Source organism: Bos javanicus, chromosome 3 (genome assembly GCF_032452875.1).
Source record: "Bos javanicus breed banteng chromosome 3, ARS-OSU_banteng_1.0, whole genome shotgun sequence".
Classification (NCBI taxonomy): Eukaryota; Metazoa; Chordata; class Mammalia; order Artiodactyla; family Bovidae; genus Bos; species Bos javanicus.
Window position 1 is genome coordinate 20,521,180 of NC_083870.1, and position 20,788 is coordinate 20,541,967.

Sequence of the window (20,788 nt, forward strand, 5' to 3'; positions counted from 1 at the left end):
ATCCTAGCTTCTTGACTGAGACTAGAAAGTTTCAAGGTATTGAGATATGAAGATAAAAAATGATATGAGGGAGGGGATAATGGGTATGGGGGTAAGGTCCACTTTCGAAATCCCTGTCTAGGCTTACCATGGCCTTTCCTCACGTTCATTATTTCTAGCCCACTCTCCCATTCTATCTATTGTGTTCTGATAAAAAAGCCCTACTGTTTAACTCTAATAATCATCTATCCCCTGAAACTCTTTGGCTTGCATACATTTCCCCCCTACAAATTCACTTCCTTCTTTTCTTCTTGCTCCTTAGCTTCTCTGACAGCTTTGGTAGACAACGTAACGTCTGTCTCCTCAACCATGCTTTGCTCTCCTTTGCCTGATAAGTCTTCTTATATACATTCTCTGTGGACATCTTATTTTGTTCTCATGCCCTCAGCTATCATTCATATATGGATGACTCCCTAATCTGACTCTTTCCCTGAACTGTCTTTGGGATTCCACTCAAGAGTTTCAGATTGCAATGGCTAGTGGGATCAGAACACAGAACTTCCTAAGCTGGTACTAAAATGTGTTTCTTTATAGTCCCCTTTTTCCTTGTCTTAAAAAAAAAACTCTTCTTGAACTGTTCCTCAGTTCATTTTGATTCATTCTTGTATCATCTTGACTTCCTTTGGCCTGTGTTCAAACAAAGACTAACTCCAAATACCTGCCCCTGTCATATCATTTTATACCAAAATCTCTCCCTCTTCCAGCTGTTTTTATCTTCATAAAACCTCCTTTTCAGGGAATTGAAAGGAAACACTTGGCAAGGAAAAGGCAATTACTATTTTGTTTTCTTTTATTTAACGTGACAAATTCCAAATATTTACATTTTAAATGCAAGCCTATTTCAGGAGCTGTGTGTCTTGTTAGGGAGAAGTATGGAAGGTGGGGCAATGTGGAGCCGTTAGAAATCTGATAGGAAATCCTAAAGTCTCTAACCCGAAAAGCTGGAAAAATAGTAAAGAAACAGTTCTGGAAGTTGGACTAAGTCACCTACTTCCTTCCCCAAAGTAGCGGGAATTTCTTTGGGTATTTATCCTGAGAAAGGTGTAAGGGAATGGAAAGAACAGATTTTAAGCAAGAACTAAGAAAGGCTAAATTCTCAAGACAAAAGTTTAAAAAATCATTCTTATACCGCTTTTATATTCCACATTGACAGACTTTTAAAAGCACATTTAAACTACAGATTTCCTTGGAAACCGACCAAAGGAATTTTAGAAAGGAGAGGCATTGCGGTACTATTTCTATGCGCATTGATATCTGATTTTCGTTAGGCCAGCATTGTTTTCCCTCCGAGGTCTTAGTGTTTATTACAGCAACAATTACCTTAAGAACAAGCCCTCTAGGGTAGTTTTATTTAAAGGTGCCTAACTTATCATACTTCACCCAACTACTTTCAAAATCGTTTTTCCTTCATGCTGAAAGTTAAAACTACCATCTTTATCCCTGTTCTGGTTCTGCACCAGAAGCCTGTCTCCTGCAGGACATTGCCACGAAGGCATGCTTTTTACGTGGTGAGCACGTTGCTGTTCACCTTGGCTGCAAAGCAATAGCTGCGTTTTAAAACCGCCAGGAGCGAGTGGGTGCAGTGTGCTGAATTATCTGTCTCACAACTTCCGCCCGTAAGAAGGATGTTTTCTTCCTTCCTTTAACATTAAAAACAGACAAGACAAAAACAAAAACAAAAACAAATCCAACAAGCTTCAGAACCGTCCGATAGCCTAGAGAAAGCGCGCCAATCACACAAAGAAAAGGAGGGGGGCTGCTGGGATTCAAAATCATTTCTCCGGGACGAACACCTTCCTGGACCTATCGGAGTTAACTGCGCGCTTGGTCGCAGCCAGTAAACACACTGTTTCTGGTTCAGGTCCGCCCTAAAGACTGATAGACATTTATGTAACCCAATCGAGTAGTGAGATGCCGAAGAATCCACCAATACATTCGGGAGGTGGGTGGAGTGTAGGCCAGGGGGTTGGCGGTGCCGTGTCATGGAGGCTCAGTCTCCGAGCAGCCATTGAAGGGGAAGGAACTGAGGGTGTGTGTATGTGTGTGCGTGTGAGTGCGCGCGCGAGTGTGTGGACAAGGAGGTGGGGGCAGCCGAGTTAGAGTCCCAACTCCTTGGACTCCATTTGCGATTCTCTTCTTTCTTCCCCATACCTATCTGGTGGTGGTGGGCGTTTATATTTGCCTTTCTTTTCATTCATTTCCAAATCTTTTAAAAATTTAGGGTTGGGGGTAGTAGGAAAAGCAGGAAAAGGTAAGGGAGGAGAGTAGTAGCAGAAGAGCAGGAGGAGGACATGGAGATGAAGAAGAGGATTAACCTGGAGTTAAGGGACAGAGCCCCGGAGGAGGTGAGATGACTCAGCCCCCTCCCCTTCCTTACGAGCCCTGTATTCGGAGGATCGGGTTTCTGGGGGTCCTGGTGGGTGTGTGGGGAGGGGTAATGAATTAACCCCCATCTGGGTAGGGCTGGAGGGAGATATTCAATTTTAACTTTTAAATCATTAAAATCTTAAAATGGCGAAGGGTTTAAGTTTCTAGGGGGCGTTTTTGTGTGTGCTTGGGGGCTTAGCCCCTTCTCCCCTCGAGTCAGGCGTCGTGGCCTCGTGGGGGCGGGAAGCGGGGTGTTGGGGATGGTTCAGCGGCTTCGCTGCCCACGTTTCTGCTCCTTAGGGCCGGCGGCGTGGGCGCGACCCCTCAGTCCCATTCGCCTCTGCCGCAGCCATCGTCGCCTGAGAAGTTAGTCCAACTTTTCTGCAGTGCTGCCAACACTTTTTTTGGGCCAGGGGGCGTCCCCGGCCTCGAGGCCCCTGGGCGTTCGACGACGTCGCGCCGGGCGCTGGTTGGGGTCGCTTGCGTAGTCGGAAGGACCGCGGGCTGCCGGCGGCGCCCACTCCCCCGGGAAGCGGCGCGCGCCGACCGCCGCCAGGGGGAATCTGGGTCAGCGGCTGGTTCTCTGGCCGCGAGGAAGTTTTGGGACTCGTCGTAGTGACCGGAGGTGGGGAGGGGACACGAGACTTTATCCCCTTCGTCCTCCCGCGGTGTAACAAAATTCGGCTCGGCGTGTCGTGTCGTGGAGGCTGCAACTCCAGTTTTCATCCCGGGAGACGATTTCACAAAACTAAACAAATGGGTCGTAGAAGTTTCGCGTCTTAAAGATAGGTTCGGCGAAACTAAATGATGCGCTCTCGCTGCTGTCGCCTTAGTTAAAGAGACAGGCTTGGGAGGGGCCACGTGAGGCGAGTCGCGGTCAACTTTTCGGGGGTCGGGCGGAAGGCGTTTCCGCCTCCTTTTTGGAGGGAGCCTTCTCGACTTCACCCAGTCCTCCCCGCCCGGGGCAGAGGCGCTGGGGGGAACGCGGGCTGGGGGGCGACCCCTTTTTTCGTTGGGGAGTCCCCGCCCCTTCTGGGGTTTCCCGTCGGTCGGAGCGGCAGGTCGCGAAAGCGGGGCCCATAGCCAGCGAGGAACCTCGCGTTTCTGGTCTCAGTGGAAAACGTCTAGTGTCTTGCTAATTGCAGCCTTCGAAATAAACCCTAGAATTGCAATATAAGGGGTATATTTTTTTTCGGGAGGGGTAGAGGTGGTGCTTGTGCGTACCAGCGTAGGGTCCTTTCGGTAGGTTGTAACGGCGTGAGGAGTGGGAATCCGAGATCTTTACGTACTTTTTAGAAAATATCTTTCCATAAAATTGGTGGGGGGGCAGGGAGGAGGAAAAAGAGTCACTACTATCATCCCATAGATAACTTGAAGTTTCCTAGGGCCTACTCTTTAAGGACTTAAGGAAAAAACAAAATCAAAGTTAAAAAGCTGTCTCGCAGAAGCACACATTTCGAATGGGCTTTTATGTCTTGGTTGGAAAAGTGGGTTTGCCCCTCCTCCCCCACTTTTATACCTGTTCTATCCCTAGTAATTTTCTCGCCAGTTTTGGGGAGTCCCGGATGTCACTTTTTTGCAGCCTCTCCTTCCCCTGTGGTGTAATAACGGTCTCTTATATTTGAATAGCCCTTTACAGTTTACAAAGCACTCTTCGAGTTTGTTATTTACTTTACTACTTCCGACCAACTTGTAAGGTGGATGGTATTGTTTTAGAATCCAAATTAGCAAACGGAGTCTCAGGGCAGTGAAGTTACTTACTCAAGTGGAAAAACTGGTTTTCTGACACCAAATCTAGTGGCCCTTTCCTCCACTCAGCTAGACTAGAAGTCTCAGACTGAGTGCAGGCACAGCCCTGCCCCACCTGTGACTGACCCCAGGCAGTCATGCTAACCTTCTAGGCCTTGACTTCTTCCGCTCTAAACAGATTATGATGCCTTCCTTTACTTCCTGAAATACCATGTCATGTTCAAATAGAGAAGGTGGCATTCCTAGTTGATAACATTTATTTCTCAAAATATCTCAAACATATTTTTACATTGAGAATGGAGGGCCAAGGTTTCCTGCCTCCCTTCTAGGTTTAAGTACATTTAGGCCCACACCAGAAAGTTTTGTGCTCCAACTCTGACGGGATAGAGGATCCAGCATCTGCCCTTCCACGACTGGGGAGAAGTTACAGAAATTCTACCAGGGTGGCAGGGGAAAATAACATTTAGTCAAGGATGTGTTGTTCTGGGTGATACTGATATTAGAACAAAGAACATCTGAAAGCTGGGCTGTCTGAGAAGGAGCTTTCTAATGTTTCTTCATCAAAGGTAACAACGTATTTTTGAGTTACGGTGACAACCAAAGATAAGGGGGTTTCAAAGTGAAAGAGGGAATAAAACAATTGCCTTTCTTCTCCCTGCCATTTTAGGGCTTATTTAAATCCTTTCTCAGTAACCTCGGTGTCTCCTTACTGCATAAATATATGCCCTGATGTTGAGGGTCCTTTTCACACGTGTCAGAAACAAGTTTCACATGGGACTTTTTTCAAAGCTTTATTTCTTATGCAATTAAAAAAATTTTTTTTTAATTAGTGGGACATCCCTGGTGGTCCAGTGGGCAAGACTCTGTACTCCCAATGCAAGAGACCCAGGTTCAATCCCTGGTCAGAGAACTAGATACCACATGCTGCAACTAAGACCCAGTGCAGCTAAATAAATAAATATATATTAAAAAAATTTTTTTATTAGTGATTTGAAGCAGGCATTGAATGTCTTAGCCCAAGTTTAAATTTTAAAAAATTAACTTAAGATATCAGACTTTGTGTTTCGATTTTGGGGGAGAATGAAAAGGATCTATATAAGGGGATTGGTGGTTTTAATATTCATGTTTCCAGAGTGTCAGGATCCAGGTCTTTTTGCTAAACAAACTGAAGAATCATTCATATTCTCTCTCCTAGGTAACAGAATTGGTCCTTGATAATTGCCTCTGTGTCAATGGGGAAATTGAGGGCCTGAATGATACTTTTAAAAAACTAGAGTTTCTGAGTATGGCTAATGTGGAACTAAGTTCACTGGCCCGGCTGCCCAGCTTAAATAAACTTCGGAAGGTAAGTTGGCATTAGGCATGAGAGTATCATGATTTTGATGTCAAGGGCTATTACGCACATTTTTTCCCACATGAAATGATGATTCTGCCTTTTAATTAGAAGCCTCTATGTTTCTAGAGGTAAGAAAATGGGTTGTTTAGCATTTTGAAATCCACTGTAATATTGCTTTGGTTGTGGAAAGTTAATAATGAAATCACTTTATGACATGAATTTAACACCTACCAAATGTTTTTCTCTGAAGCGTAAAATACAACTATTATACAACTGCAACCAAACCTGGTTAGAAGTCTATAGAGATTCTAATATTTTATTTGGCAATCATAGATGGGAATTTGGAAATTAAAGACTTCTGAAAGTCTTTCTTGAAGGCAAAGAGAATGACAGTTGTTTTCTTCTTTAAATTGATAATATTTTAGAAATGTTTAATGTGTCCTAAGCCTTTGCCATTCTTTGTTTTCTTCTCATGTTGAATATATAGTTGGAACTTAGTGACAATATAATTTCTGGAGGCTTGGAAGTCCTGGCAGAGAAATGCCCAAATCTTACCTACCTCAATTTGAGTGGAAACAAAATCAAAGATCTCAGTACAGTAGAAGCTTTGGTAAGTGGAAAGGTTTGTCTCGGGACTTGCTTTTTTTTGGTTGAATTTTCTGATATTTGTTTGAGTTTTATCCTATTGACTTGTAATTCACTCTTGTGAAACTTTTGAGTTTATTATATGTTGTGATTTATCTGAATATTATAAAACATTCAGATAAATGTTTAAATCAGTAGGAAATTTATTTTATCATCAACTTCAGGAGTTGAATATCTGGTTGTAAAATTTCCAGTATTTTCTTAAATTCTGTTCCTTCTTTCTTGATTATTTTTTGAGTTATTTCATTATTTGCTCCTAGTTTCCTGGTATGAGGGAAGGAAAGGAGATGAAGTGAAACTCTGAAAACTTAGCAAAAAAAGCTTGGGGGAGGTTGAAATTGTTGAAAATAAAGTTGATTGTGGATTTAAACTAACCATGTTATTGTTGTTGCCTCTTTATGCACAGATTCAGTCAACAAAGTATATTGAGTGCCACTGCAGGCAAAGCACTAAGCCAGGTGCTAGAGATAGCAGTGAACGAAAGAGAGTTCCTGCTCTTGTGGTGTTTACCTGCGAGGGCCTATTAGAATTAACTGTGCTCGATATAATAACCCTTCATTAGAAAATTCTAAACATCTGGAATTCTCTTGACTTCAAGTTCTATACATTTTCTGGTTCATGAATTAAAAAGGAATAACATGAGATTTTAAATCGTGAATGTAATTTTTTACTTTTTACCTTTCTAGCAAAATCTTAAAAATTTGAAGAGTCTTGACTTGTTTAACTGTGAGATCACAAACCTGGAAGATTACAGAGAAAGTATTTTTGAACTGCTGCAGCAAATCACATACTTAGATGGATTTGACCAGGAGGATAATGAAGCACCAGACTCAGAAGAGGAGGATGATGAGGGTAATCATTCTTAATACTATAAATGTGTCACAATTATAGCCTGTACCCTAGCTAGTAAATTAGATTGGACTTGGGTATTTAAGTGTAGGGAATAAAATATGTAAGACAAGAAAAACTTAAAACCCACAGCCCTAGTCCTGTATTTGTTCAGATTTCTGATTGCTTTGGGGAATTTAATGGTTATTATAATATTAAGCTCCATGAAATTTTATATTTATGTAAACCTCACCACTACTCAGTAAAATGGTAACTTTTTTTGGGGGGGGGTAACTTTTAAAATAGTATTAAAAACAAACCAAAAACCATTCATCACATAATTATCCATAAAAGTCACAGAGTAGAAACAAGTATATAACAGATAAGCAAAATGTGATATATCCATACAATGGAATCTTAATCAGCCATAAAAATGACTGAAGTACTGATCCATGCTACAATGTGTGTGAACCTTGAAAACATTCTGCTAAGTGAAAGAAGCCATATTCAGAAAGCCACATATTGTGTGACACTGTTTATATGAAATGTCATACAATATGTGTGGCATTTGCCTCAAATTCGTAGGCAAATTCATAGAGACAGAAAGTAGAGTAATGATTGTTAGGGATCTGGGAGAGGAGAATAGTGAGTGACTATTAATGGATATAGGTTTTTTTTTTGTAGGGGGTGATAGAAATGTTCTAGGAGTTGAACATTTTCAGATCAATGGGTGACTAATAGATAAGATGACAGAACAGCTGTTGTTAGTGATGGGACACTGTTGCTATTGGTTGAAAAGTAATTCACTTGAAAGAAGAAATTGGATGGATAAACAGTGTTACAAAATGATGGAATGATTGACAGGTTTTAAAGACTATGAAGTATGTTTTTAAGAGAATCTATACATTGGGAAAATTTTAATGTTTAGATACTGTATTTCTCAAATAGTAAATAGGGATGTTATAAAAGAGAAATCTTAAAAAAAAAATCACCCTGAGATACTTTCTACCCATTGGCTTAAGAATCTGAGGGGCCAGAGCAAAAATATTTGCCCAGACGTTTGCTCATCTTTTAAAATATTCTAAAAGATGGAGATGAAGATGATGAAGAGGAAGAAGAAGATGAAGCTGGTCCACCTGAAGGATATGAGGAAGAGGAGGAAGAAGAAGAGGAGGATGAGGATGAAGATGAAGCAGGCTCAGAACTGGGAGAGGGAGAAGAGGAGGTGGGCCTCTCATACTTGATGAAAGAAGAAATTCAGGTGAATAGACCTTATGAATAGAGAAAATTAACTCTTTAGGCATAGCATTAATATAAAAAGTAAGTTGTGTAGAAATTTGAGAGTTCTTTTCACAGCTCTGTGTATCCACCTGCTTTTTTTCCCCACTGCCCCCCAGTTCATAGTATATCCAGATAATCATAAACCCTATGATTTTGCCTCCCAGATATCTTTCAAATCCATCTTTCCCTCAGTAGCATGGTATAGTGGAAACATTTTACAAGTGTTTCTGAGCCCATTTTATGCATTTATACAACTGAGATTTATACCAACTTCAGAGTCGTTGAGGATTTAATAGACTAATACGTGTGAAGTACCTAGTTGCTGGCACGTTGTAGGCACTCATGGAAACTTTCCTTTCCCCTAATTATTTTTTGCTTATGCTTTTCCAGTAGTTTTCTAAATGGTCTCTCTGAGAACAGCGTTACTACTTAGGTGTATCCTCCGCAGTGCTTGCCTGTGTGGTCTGCATGCAAATGTGATTGTATCACTAGCCTGCTTGAAACCCTTTAATGTTTCCCTGTTACCACCACGGTATACAAGGCCCTCCATTATCTAGCCTCTGCTTCCTTCTCTAGCTTCATCTCCCTTAGTACCGAATTAAATCATCACACGAAGCTATTACTGCCTTTCTGTACACACATTGTTTACTTTATCCGAAACGACTTGCTAGCCATGCCTTCTAATGAACTTTTCTTTTTTCTCAGGTAAACATCAATATACTAAAGCATGTAAAGTGGACCGATTTTATGTACAACTCCATGAAATATTATATATGTACACACTTGTGTAACCACTACTCACATTGTGCCTCATGATCCTTTAAACATTCAGCTCTGGAGTTGCCTCATTATTGAAGCTTTCTGTAATTTTAAAGGGACAGACAACTCCTTCCTCTTTTACCTTTGAACCTGTAGACATTTTGTAAAAACTTATTTGGCCACTTTCTACTAGATGGCTCCTTTAGGGAAGGGGTATTCATCTTTGTGTCTCAGCATCTAATACATTGATTGGGACATAGTAGGTTCACGGGAAATGTCAGTTGACTAGAATGAATGATCTGTAATTGCTGGGAGTTTAGATAAGTTATTAAGTTTTCTCTTAATATAAAATTATTGAGTTTTGTTTTCATCATTCATAATTTAATATTTATTATTAAAAATAACCTCTTATTTAGATTAGAAATTGTATTTTTATTTGTTTTCCTAATGACTTTTACATTACTTAAACAGTATCACTGATTAATGATGATTTTTCTCTGATACCATTTTAAATATGAAACTAGTGTAGGAAAAAAATGGCACTTAAATTTGCTTGGAGCCTTAGTGAGTTAGGATCTTTACAATAATGAAGAATAGAACTTGTAAGTATTCAGGGAGAAAGGCAACCTATTCAGTTTTTATCAGCATACAACTTGAATATTTTCCCCATAAGTTTTAATTTATTTAGTAAAATAATAGACTTGTTATTTTGTAATTTGACTTTTTTTTGCCTTTGGCTGCACTGCTCCATTTGTGTGACCTTAGTTCCCTGATCAGAGATCAAACCCATGCCCCTACTACAGTGGAAGTAGAGTCCTAACCACTAAACCACCAGTCCTTGCAGTTGACTTTTACTTTCTGTGCCAATAATTCTTCTTTAAATAGTATTAAGTCATTTAAAAATGACCTTCAGCTAACTTTGAATGTTTATATTCATCCTTCTGTTGAGTATTGGGAAATATTAACTAAAAATGATGTGGTGAAGTATAGAGCAAACATCTTTAAGATAATATATACAACATTAAGTCAATGTGGTACCCAGGTAGCTGAGTCCAGAAGTTATCGATCATGATGAGGTAATTTGGGTGTTTTTTAAAATGAAGTCTTGTTTTTAGAAGCTAAGAGCCAGAGAACCTTCAGAAAGTAAGATTAAAAAAAAAATTAGAAGGAAATAGAAATGATATTTGATTAGCTACTTTTTTGTTTGAGTTATTTCTATTTCAGCTGCTCTTCAGATGTAAGGAATTAATATGTATAAAGAAGGAGTAATATGTAGTATACTTCATTAAAAATGGAGATGGAGGATTTAGGAGAACTGGGAATTACCGTGTTTTTGCACTATTCACAGTATTAACACAAATGAGGAAACATTTTATAAATCACTAATTAGGAAAAGACCATAATCTTTACAGAGCAAATATCTGGTAATCTAATAGATTTTGTGTGTGTGTGTGTGTGTGCGCGCGTGCGCGTGTGTGTGTTTAGCTGTGCTGGGTCTTCATTGTAGCACACAGGATTTAGTTTTCTGAACTCCACACTCCCTGCCTTGTAAGCACTGAGTTGTAGCCAAAGGACCACCAGGGAAGTCTCTAGATGATATATATTTTTTTAAAGGCATAAAAAGATGATATATTTTTTAAAAGGGCATAAAAACATGAATTGATTAATCATGTTTTGTATAAAACAAAATCCAGAGAAATAATTTGCTTTTTAAAGTTCAGCTTTTCTAAATTACCATGGAATACATGTGATTAGTATTTCAAATGGTTTGATTTTTTTTTTTAATTTATAAATATTTAAATACCCTCATTTGTCATTCCTTGCAGATTGAAGTGTTTAAAAAAATGTTCTTTACTTTCTCCTTTTCCTCTCCCTTTCCCTACTCTTCTCTCCCCTCTCTCCTCTACCCGCTTCTCTTCCTTTTTTATGTGAGTATAAGCCCACACATTTTCCTGATTTTTACTATAGTTGCTTAGTTTATTTGCTACCGCATCAGTTGCTTATGCTTTTTGTAGCTTGGATGTCCTGGTATGGCGTGTTTTAAGGTTTGAATTGACTGAGAACGGTTTCTGATATGTGTCATGCAGTTTAGTTTCTCAGGGGCTTCAAGCTAAATGGGGGAAAAATAGGTTCTGATTAATATTTCTAGATACAAATGGAGCTGTGGTTATTTTGAAAAAGGTGGTCATCCAAGTTTTTCTTAACTACCAAGCAGTTTTTAACATTTGCCATTTTAAACTATTTTAAGGAGGTGTACACTGTTTTGAGATTGGAGGGGGTCCCTAGATTGATTGCATTTTTAAAAATATATATTAGAACTTAACCATCTGGAACACAACCAAGCACAAGGCAGTAATGTTTAAAATGTAAAAGTGTAAAAGGTCTAAGTAACAAAAGACGTTTTCTTTGTGGGAGAATATTCAAGCTGTTAATCTAAACCTATTTTCTCTTTTATATTCAGTTCTTTGGTAAGCTTATTGATCTAGTTTCTGAATCCATAGCAGATTAAAATTGACATTGTAAGTAACTGTAAAAGAGCAGGCGTTAGGAAAAGATACAACTCAAAGTAGAGGCCAAGAGTCACTTTAAAAAGGAGAAAACCATATTACATATATTAATAGTCTTTGAGGAAATTGGCATATACTAATTAGTATACTGCTCACCGTCAAAATGGTGACTATGATAATTCAAGGAAAAGGTTTAGCATAAAATGGTAGAAGTGTGCAATGCATTTTAGAGGTTTTATCCCAATTTGCTTAAAAAAAAAAAAAAGGTTATGATGTTTGAAGGCTGTGTTTAAATCTTAGTTATCCAAAACTCCCACAAGTTAGAGATCAAATTTTATTGTGATTTTTATTGATATTTGCTATTTTGCTATGTAGATTTTTAGATGTAGAAAGAACTTACAGATCTTTCTAGATGAATACTTCTTTCATTGATTGGAAAACTGAGGTCCAGAGAGATTAAGTGACTTACTCCATACATATAACTGTGTTGGAGCTACAATTCAGGTGATTCCTTCCTCAGTCTATGAAACAGAAGACTATCTTTGAAATAGTCAATAATTACTCTGTCTGTTAGCCACTGGGTACATTTGCTTATTTAGTTAAAATAAAATTCAGTTCCTCATTTGCACTGGTCACATTTCAGATGTTCAGTTGGCTGTGTGTGACCAGTGGTTACTGCATTGAACAGCACAGATACAGAACATTTTCCGTTTTTGCAGAAAGTTCTTTTGAACATTGTTGTTCTCAACCATAACTTATTTTCATGAAGAAACTAGATTTAGTTAGGCTTTTAAAAAGACCTCTGTAAGTTAGGCAGAGGTTGTTAGAACACAGGATGACCATATATTTTTTTCCTGTTGGAATATATTGTTATCACAGGGTGAAAAGCCCATGTCATGGGTTGTTTATTCTCAAACTGAATTTTTTCTTTTAACTGGAGTATAGTTGATTTCCAGTGTTGTGTTAGTTTCTGGTATATAACAAAGTGATTCAGAGATATATATATACACACACACACACACATACACTTTTTCATAATCTTTTCCATTTTGGTTTATTGCAGGATATTAGATCCTTGTGCTATACAGTAGGACCTTGTTGTTTATTTATTTTATGTATATAGTAGTTTATAGCTCCTAATCCCAAACTCCCAATTTATCCCTCCTTCATCCCCTTTGGTAACCATAAGTTTGTTTTCTGTGTCTGTGAGTCTATTTCTGTTTTTAAATAAGTTTATTTGTGTCATATTCAAACTGAATATTTGACTCTCAAGGATGAAGAAGATGATGATGACTATGTTGAAGAAGGGGAAGAAGAAGAAGAAGAAGAGGGTGAGTTACATTAGCCATTCAAAAATCCTAAAAAGCCTTTATTCATGGGTTTTAAAGACTGTGTCTATAATTCAAATTATCACTGATCTCTTTGATATTGGTAACATATCACACAATTCCTTGAAAGGTATAAAACCTTTTTAAAGAGGAATTTTCTCAGGACATTCATTAATTCCATTTAAAAGAAAAAAAAAAAACAGCTTATAACATTTGTTTCAAAACAGGAATGAAGAGATAATGGGACCATAAGCTCAATTTATTATTTTTTTATAGCCTTTCATTTTGAAGAGGGTAAAACCTTATTTATGAGAGAAGAGCAGTTGAACTCCAGATAATGCCTGTTTTAGATTTGCCCTCTCATTGGGCTTCCCTGGTGGCTTGGAGGTTAAAGTGTCTGCCTGGAATGTGGGAGATCCGGCTTCGATCAGGAAGATCCCCTGGAGAAGGAACTGGCACCCCACTCCAGTACTCTTGCCTGGAGAATCCCATGGAGGGAGGAGCCTGGTAGGCTACAGTCGACGGGGTCGAAAAGAGTCAGACACGACTGAGTAACTCCACTCCACTTCACTTCACTCTCTTTACCTAGGTCTTTCAAGAAATTTAAAAATTTAGTAACAGTTCCATTAATGTTTCTTGATCTGTACTTCATGATTTGGCCACAAGGGTGCATAGCAAGCTGTCATTATTTATGGATTTCTAAGTCTATTAAGGTTGTTTCAATACTGAACTTAAAAGTAATGCAGAGGGGAAACCTAACCTATAATTTTCTTGTGCCATTAACTTTAAGACAGATTGAAAATTTTGTAGCCTAACATATATTCATTTAAAATTAAGTATTATGAACAGTTTTCCTTTTATTTTTTCAGAAGAAGAAGGTCTTCGAGGGGAAAAGAGGAAACGAGATGCTGAAGATGATGGAGAGGAAGAAGATGACTAGATCATTCTAAGACCAGATTTCCTAATGTTCCTGGGTGTGCAATAGAGTGATCACATCTTCTTTGTTTCTTCTTGTATGATAGCTATCCCTCCAGAATATAATGTTGTAACTTTTTATAGGAAAAGTGTGGTTTTACTATTTTTGCCTTATCATTCCAAATAAGATTAACTAGTCTGTTAATGATCATATTGTATGTAGAGAAAAATTTTCATTGACCCCCCCCATTGTGAAATTCCCTAGCAGTTTATTTAGAATCTTAAATTTTCTAATTAAAGCTCATTGTATTAGTCATTTTTAGCATAATTAAAATATCGCTTTTACACAGGCATAGTATGGTGCATTTCATTCATAGGGTTTTAAAGTTATTTATAAATTCACTGAAATCACAGTTGGCTGAAATCTGGAATGAAAATAGTCTCTTGAATGCTAAGTTGGTTATTTTTTTAGAGGCAACCCGGAGATCTTTAGTATGAAGGCAGTGCCTTTTTTTGGGCTGAGGGTAATTGAGTGCTTTTTTGTCACACGAATAGCTTGGAAAGTAGGAGCAGAATAGTAAAGGTTCTATTCAACAATATAGTTCATGGCATTTGTGGAGCCTTCTAAAACCTTTTAAGCTAGGTGACTAAGATTTTTGTTTTCAAGGAAAAATTGCTTATACTGAGTTGAGAGACATGTAGGTGAGCCCTTTCTTGTTCCAGCTGAAGATCATGGCCTGCCAACGGTTGTTATTTTAAGTGTGCACTGTTGTTTTCCTCTCAGTGATTCTCTTATGATCACCTTCCTTTCTTGTTTCACTCCCTTCCCTCTTCTCAAAAAACAGTTGGGAAATAGGGACACCCAGGATGACTCTGTTTTATACCTCAACCACCTTTTCAGACCTGTGTCAGTCTTAAACAAGCTAAGTGAAAGAAACTGAGTATTTTCTGAAATACGGATATTATTATCAATACAGTTTTATGCAACAGACTCTGCTTACTGTAAATCTTTCTTGACAAGATATACAGACTTAGGAAGATGGAGAAAGAAAAGAACAGAGGAGACTCTTGGAAGCAGCACTGTGTTCCTCAAAGTGAAAGTGAAGTCACTCAGTCGTGTCTGACTCTTTGCGACCCCATGGACTGGAGCCTACCAGGCTCCTCCATCCATGGGATTTTCCAGGCAGGAGTACTGGAGTGGGGTGCCATTGCCTTCTCTGAAAGTCAGAACAATTGCCTGGTAATAATGAGACATTCAAATCAGATTAGCTTTCCAAATGATTTAGATACCACTTTGCAAAGCATGGGCTTCCCAGGTAGCACTAGTGGTAAAGAATTCACTTGCCAGTACAGGAGACATAAGAGATGCGGGTTTGATCCCTGAGTTGGGAAGATCCCCTGGAAGAGGGCATGGCAACCCATTCCATTATTCTTGCCTGGAGAATCCCAGGGACAGAGGGGCCTGAGTGGCTATAATCCATAGGACTGCAAAGAGTCAGACATGACTGAACCGACTTAAGAATGCACACACTGCAAAGTAGTTCTAATTTTTCTGAGCAGAACCTTTATTCTTTGTATAGTTTTAAAGCATTATTACCAGTTATAGCATTTAATTGGAATACACTGGACAGCTGGGAAAATATTTGAAACTAAATCAATATTAAGATTTGTTTTCAGGTAGATGTCTATTAAAAATAGAAACATTTGGGATAACCGAGTGTGTGTTTCCTTATACAACTACTAAATATAATATTATGAGTAGGCAAGTACATCTTTTTTGTTGTTGTGGAGGCTCCATGTTCAAGGAAATTGCTTTCTTAATTTTGGCTAGCTAAAAATTTTTTCCCCTTTGTTTTGAATATGTGTAAGTTTTTAAAAAGTATCAGCAAATTAGTTGGTTACACTTTCATACTGGGACACATTTAAATTACTAAGAATAGTATTACTTCTTTCTTAGTTTAAAATGTATGACAGGGTTTTAAAGTAAAAAATTACAAAGTTATTTCTGGATAAACTAAAAAAGCTGCATAACTGAAATAAAACTGTTGGGATAAGTTTAGTTGGGGGGTTGGAATCTCCAAAAGGCTAACATTTTACTCCTTTTTAACAATTATAATACCCTGTTTTAAGAATTCTTATTGCATAATATGCCAGATTATAAGATACTTTAAAAGTTAAATCTATATATTGACTTTGTTATCAGTCATCTTACTGTGCAATCGAAATGATCAAAATTAAGAGTTCTTTGGTTTGAAAACAACACTTAGAGCCTCCAAATAACTTTCTAAGAGTTATTTAGCTTTGTGGGTGATATTTTCATGCAAATAAGTAAGGGTGGGTTTTATATTTTGTAGAAGTTTTTGGTCCTATTTTAATGCTCTTTGTATGGCAGTATGTATATAGTGTGTTAAATTCCTCAAGACCCTCCTTGAAAACTTTGAAGTTAATACTTTTGTGCAACTGTGTTTTGAATAAAGCCATGACAGTGTTAAAAACAAACAAAAAAAGTCAGTACTGATTATTATTTTATTGTTTCTGACCCTTGTTTTTTTCTGTGACTGCTGTAATTTAAAGTTTTTGAAAGTGAATTGCTTCAAATAAATTGAAGAGTTGTTACTGATTAGTTTCACTGTATGACATTCATTTTTTGAACATCACCATTGGGGCTTTGAAGGTCTTTCCTAAAACAGAATCAGCTTGAAAGTTAACATTCAAACACGAATGTGATATGAGATAATACAGTGTAATAGTTTAACTCATTAGCTTTTCCCAAGGGATTGCAAACTGAGCCAGTACTTTTTGTATTTTGATTTGAAGTAATAACTTAATATCTACAGTTGAAGTAACTATTGTTTATAGATACCCAAAGTGATTATAAACCTCTTGTACAGCAAATAGTTTTCTAAAATGAGGCTAAAGTCTCCATTAGTACTGTATGTTTATCTTCAGAGTTCTTAGATAATATAAATACAAATAATTCTTGCATGTTTATCTTGAGTAAATCCAACCTGAAACAAACTTGATCTGCTCTCATTTTGGTTTTCTTGTGATAAGTGGTTTTTTAAAAGTTTCATTTGTAGGCAACTCTGGAATTTGATAAAGTCAAGAAACAAGTATAATGTTAAGTAATGTTTTCATGTATTTTAATTATGGAACTCTGCCTCCTGAGAGATGGAAAATACTGAAGTACATTTCAACTGCAGGGATTATTGAAATTAGTATGGTATTTTCTGGTTTTATGGCTTAAAACAATTCAAAACTTAAACCTTCTAGGTTAAAGATGATGGTAGTAATAACACTAGTTTTTGGTGGAGATGTTAGATAATGAAGCCATTCTTTGAGAGAATGGGATTCAAAAACACTTAAGTATTGTTTATTCCTTCCCTCATAGTTCAGTTGGTAAAGAATCTGCCTGCAGTGTAGGAGACCTGGGTTCTATCCCTGGGTAGGTAAGATCCTCTGGAGAAGGAAATGGCAACCCACTCCAGTATCTTTGCCTGGAAAATCCCATGGACAGAGGAGCTTGGTGGGGTGCAGTCCATGGGGTTGCAAAGAGTCAGGCATGACTGAGCAACTAACAAACACAACTTCATTCCTTGTTCTATATTTTAAAGAGGCTTTGGAACATGTGACATTTATTCTTCCCATGGCTGAAAATTTTCCCTCTGTTCTTCCTAGTACTGGATGCAATGTTATTTTGCAGCTGTTGTTTAATAATAGCATTCTACTACTGCATTCCTTTTTCATGTACTAATCAGCCTAAGATTTGAGAACCTGGCTTGGATAATTTGGTCTTAGGCAGCTACTTGTGTTACTACTCTAATGAAGAGCCCTAACATGGAGAACAGGTTTTACCACAAAAGTAGGAGATACAGATTGGATCCCTGTGTCAGGAAGATCCCCTGGAGGAGGAAATGGCAACCCACTCCAGTAGTCTTACCTGGAAAAACCCCACGGACAGGATCTCGGCAGGCTACAGTCCATGGGGTTGCAGAGTAGGACACACACACCACCTTTCTGTGTGGTAAGACCATGTGGTTATCCCATGACAGCAGTTCTGCTTGAGAAAGAATCAGAAGTGAGCCAAGTTAATGGCTTTCAATTTTATGAATATTTGCAAATTATTTTTTTGTTAAAGCATCATTGTACCTGGTTATTTATAAAATGAACATGTCCACCATTACACATCTGCAGGCCACCAAATTAGGCATAAAACATTGGTGAAAACTCATTCTAGCTGTTCAAGAAGTGATTTTGACCCCATAAATAGTTGCCTAATTTCTCAATCTCCTATTCAATGCTCACACTGCACCATCTTGCAGATGAAGGCCATGACCTGCGCCCTCCATTTTAGTTGTTAACTTTTCCTGGATAGACTCACTCCCACAGCTCCAGAATTAACAGAGGCTACAGGGTTTCTCCACTAGGAGACATTTTCTCCCACAGTCCTCTTTTCTAAGCACGAAGAAGTCAGTAACTGTGCTCAATGGAGCTCAAGGCCATTTATAAAGACTAGCTCTGTCTGAGGAATACTGGGGTTGGTAGAAGAATCTATAAATATTATGGAACGAACTGGAGTTGGAGCAACTTTTATATTTTTTAAACTAATGACAGCAGCAACAGAGGAAGCTAGCATCTGCAAGGGAAGCAAGTACCATCACAGCGCAACTCCAGCTGAGAAACCAGTGCAGGTCGTTTTTAGTGGTGCACCCGCCCCCGTTTTCTGAAAATATTGAGTTAAGAACAATCTCAATTGTGCAGTGTTGAGGATTTATTATTCGTAGGAAATGAGTGAAATCTTTCTGAATAGGATTCCACATTTGAGGGGGGTGGGGTGGGTGTGTGTCTTATTCTTACCACGCTGTCCATATTGGGATATGTGTAGGGAAATTTAAAATTGTTTTGACATATTTGGCATTTTATCCTCTTGCAGTACTGCTTGATTCCCCACTGCGAAGGTTCCTGGGCTGTAGGAGTCAATTCATGATGGATTAGAACCCTAGAATTCAGCCCCATTCATCTTGTTTTTACCCCATGCCATTCTTACTTTGCGGACTCCAGCTTTAAGGCTGAGTTTCTCTAAAGCCTGTCTCCCGCCACACTCCTCTGGGGCGAACTAACCACACCGTGCAGATTATCGTATACTAGTATCAGCGGGAGATTTTACTTCAATGTTTATACTGAAATAAAATAACCTCAGGGTATATCTTTGAGGTTATCTGTTGTAGTCTCTGCCTTAATTTTTACCTTAATTTCCCTAATCTCTACCACTGCGCTATAAAGCAGTTTTTCTTTCCTCAGTCAGTTCAGTTCAGTCGCCCAGTCGTCTCCGACTATTTGCGACCCCATAGACTGCAGCCCATGGACTTTCTCTTCCTAGAAGACTTTTCACAGCAAGACACCCTCCAGCGATTCTGGAATCTCGCGCGGTCGTAATAGTAGAGCGTGATGGCGAGAGCAACAGGACTTCAAACTACACAAGTAACACTCTAGTTACAGGGGAAACGAAATAAAAAGCGCTAATCACTTTAGAGTGTGCCCCTGACTTGATTCAAGAAACCCATGGTAAAGAGTTCTGACAAACTAGTTTCTTAAATTCAAGAGCGAAGTCGAAATGCCAGGAACTTAAAAAGAGGTCAGGACTCCGGCCCAACCGGGGCTACCCACATTGCTCTACAAGGGCGCTTTCCGAAGCGCCGCCGATTGGCCCAGAAATGCCGCATTCCGGTCACGTGCCTTCGCCCCGCCCTCCTCCCTGCGCCCTCCTCCCCGCGCCTCTAGAAAAGCTGGGGCTACTTCATGCCCTCAGCTTTAAGTCAGCGAGTTGCGCATGCGTGAGGCGTGGCGACAGCGGTCCCCTGTGAATGGGTCCCTCTGCCTCCGCCCTCTGATAAGGAGAGAAGCTCGTCCATCGGCCCTTAGGACCTTCCTTTTCTTTAGTCACTCGTATCTTACAGCTCTCGTTTAAGAGTTTACAGAGCTTCTGTGCGTTCTCAGTCGCTTCAGCCGTGTCCGATTCTGTGCGACCCTATGGATCAGGTTGCCGTGCCGTCCTTTAGGAAATCCTCCCAACCCAGGGATTGAACCCTCGTGTCTTAGGTCTCCCGCAATGGCAGGCGGGTTTTTTACCACTAGCGCCACCTGGCCAACAGAGCTTCTGTTTCCTTTCTAATTTTCAAATATTGAATGCTCTTAGCCCCACATTTGCGAATATCATCCAATTTAATGACTATAAACTGAGGTGTGTTAGGTGCGATTCGAGCCGAGGCCACTTTGCTTCTCCATCTCGTTCGTGCCTCTCTGCTTCAAGTTTGCACTTGAATAACCTTTGTTCAGTGGTAACCTTTGCTTCTCCTCAGTAGCTAGCTAGCCTGCTCTGCGGTTCTTATTCCCATTTTCTCTATCTTGAAGCAAGAATTGCTGGATTGATCTGAGCCTTAATAGTTGAAGTAGGTATCTAAGGACGAATCAATTCTGGAGAATATTAGAGCAACCAACTAGCCGGAGGGAAATCACTGAAAAATGATGCGGAACCCACGTGTAAAATAAAGAGCTGTAACTAACATACGATCTTTTTATTCTGTCCTAGAAGGGAAGAAGGGAAATATTGGGGAACTTTTATGAAGGTCAGTTTGCAGGCTTTTAGTTAAAGTAATGGAACTGTAGTTTGTTTGAAGTGTCTCAAACTTTTGGAGAGGAATTGTCATCAAATTTATATTTTTAATATTTTTATTGGAATCAGTAAGTCACCTTTCAGGGATTTTTTCCTTCAGTTTGTCTTGTACACCAGAAAAGTTTTTTTGGAGCTATAGAAGGTGTCAGCAAATGAATTCTTGGGTACACAATTTTTATAAAAATGTTAAAGGATGGGTTCTTGTCTTATATAAAAGTAGCAACTATAAATAATTCAGTAAAACTAATGCCAATAGTTTCTCAGGCATTTTCAATGGCTTTTACAAAACAACCACAAAATTGGGTAAAACAAAGGCCATCTTCATTTGAAATAAAAGATGAGAATATACTTGAGTTTTTAG

General features: G+C 38.9%; 1 protein-coding gene across 2 annotated transcripts; it reads left to right on the plus strand.

Annotated features, from left to right (window-relative positions):
* Nucleotides 1–1,983: 1,983 nt before the first annotated feature.
* Nucleotides 1,984–16,265, plus strand: ANP32E (acidic nuclear phosphoprotein 32 family member E). Of its 2 annotated transcripts, XM_061408049.1 has the most exons (7): nt 1,991–2,384; nt 5,351–5,500; nt 5,979–6,101; nt 6,823–6,988; nt 8,053–8,225; nt 12,785–12,842; nt 13,709–16,265. In XM_061408049.1, the coding sequence occupies exons 1-7, from the start codon at nt 2,331–2,333 to the stop codon at nt 13,777–13,779; spliced, it is 795 nt and encodes a 264-aa protein (XP_061264033.1). In that variant the 5' UTR covers nt 1,991–2,330; the 3' UTR covers nt 13,780–16,265. The 2 variants fall into 2 exon arrangements, with proteins under 2 accessions (XP_061264044.1, XP_061264033.1); XM_061408060.1 differs by lacking the exons at nt 6,823–6,988; nt 12,785–12,842; nt 13,709–16,265 and having other exon boundaries at nt 1,984–2,384; nt 8,053–8,208.
* The last annotated feature ends 4,523 nt before the right edge of the window (nt 16,266–20,788 follow it).

Excerpts from the sequence above, each read along its gene's own strand:
- ANP32E (XM_061408049.1), top strand. The coding sequence starts at position 2,331 with ATGGAGATGAAGAAGAGGATTAACCTGGAGTTAAGGGACAGAGCCCCG. Across the intron at positions 6,102-6,822 it reads TCAGTACAGTAGAAGCTTTG|CAAAATCTTAAAAATTTGAA; the intron begins GTAAGTGGAAAG and ends TTACCTTTCTAG. Across the intron at positions 8,226-12,784 it reads TGATGAAAGAAGAAATTCAG|GATGAAGAAGATGATGATGA; the intron begins GTGAATAGACCT and ends TTGACTCTCAAG.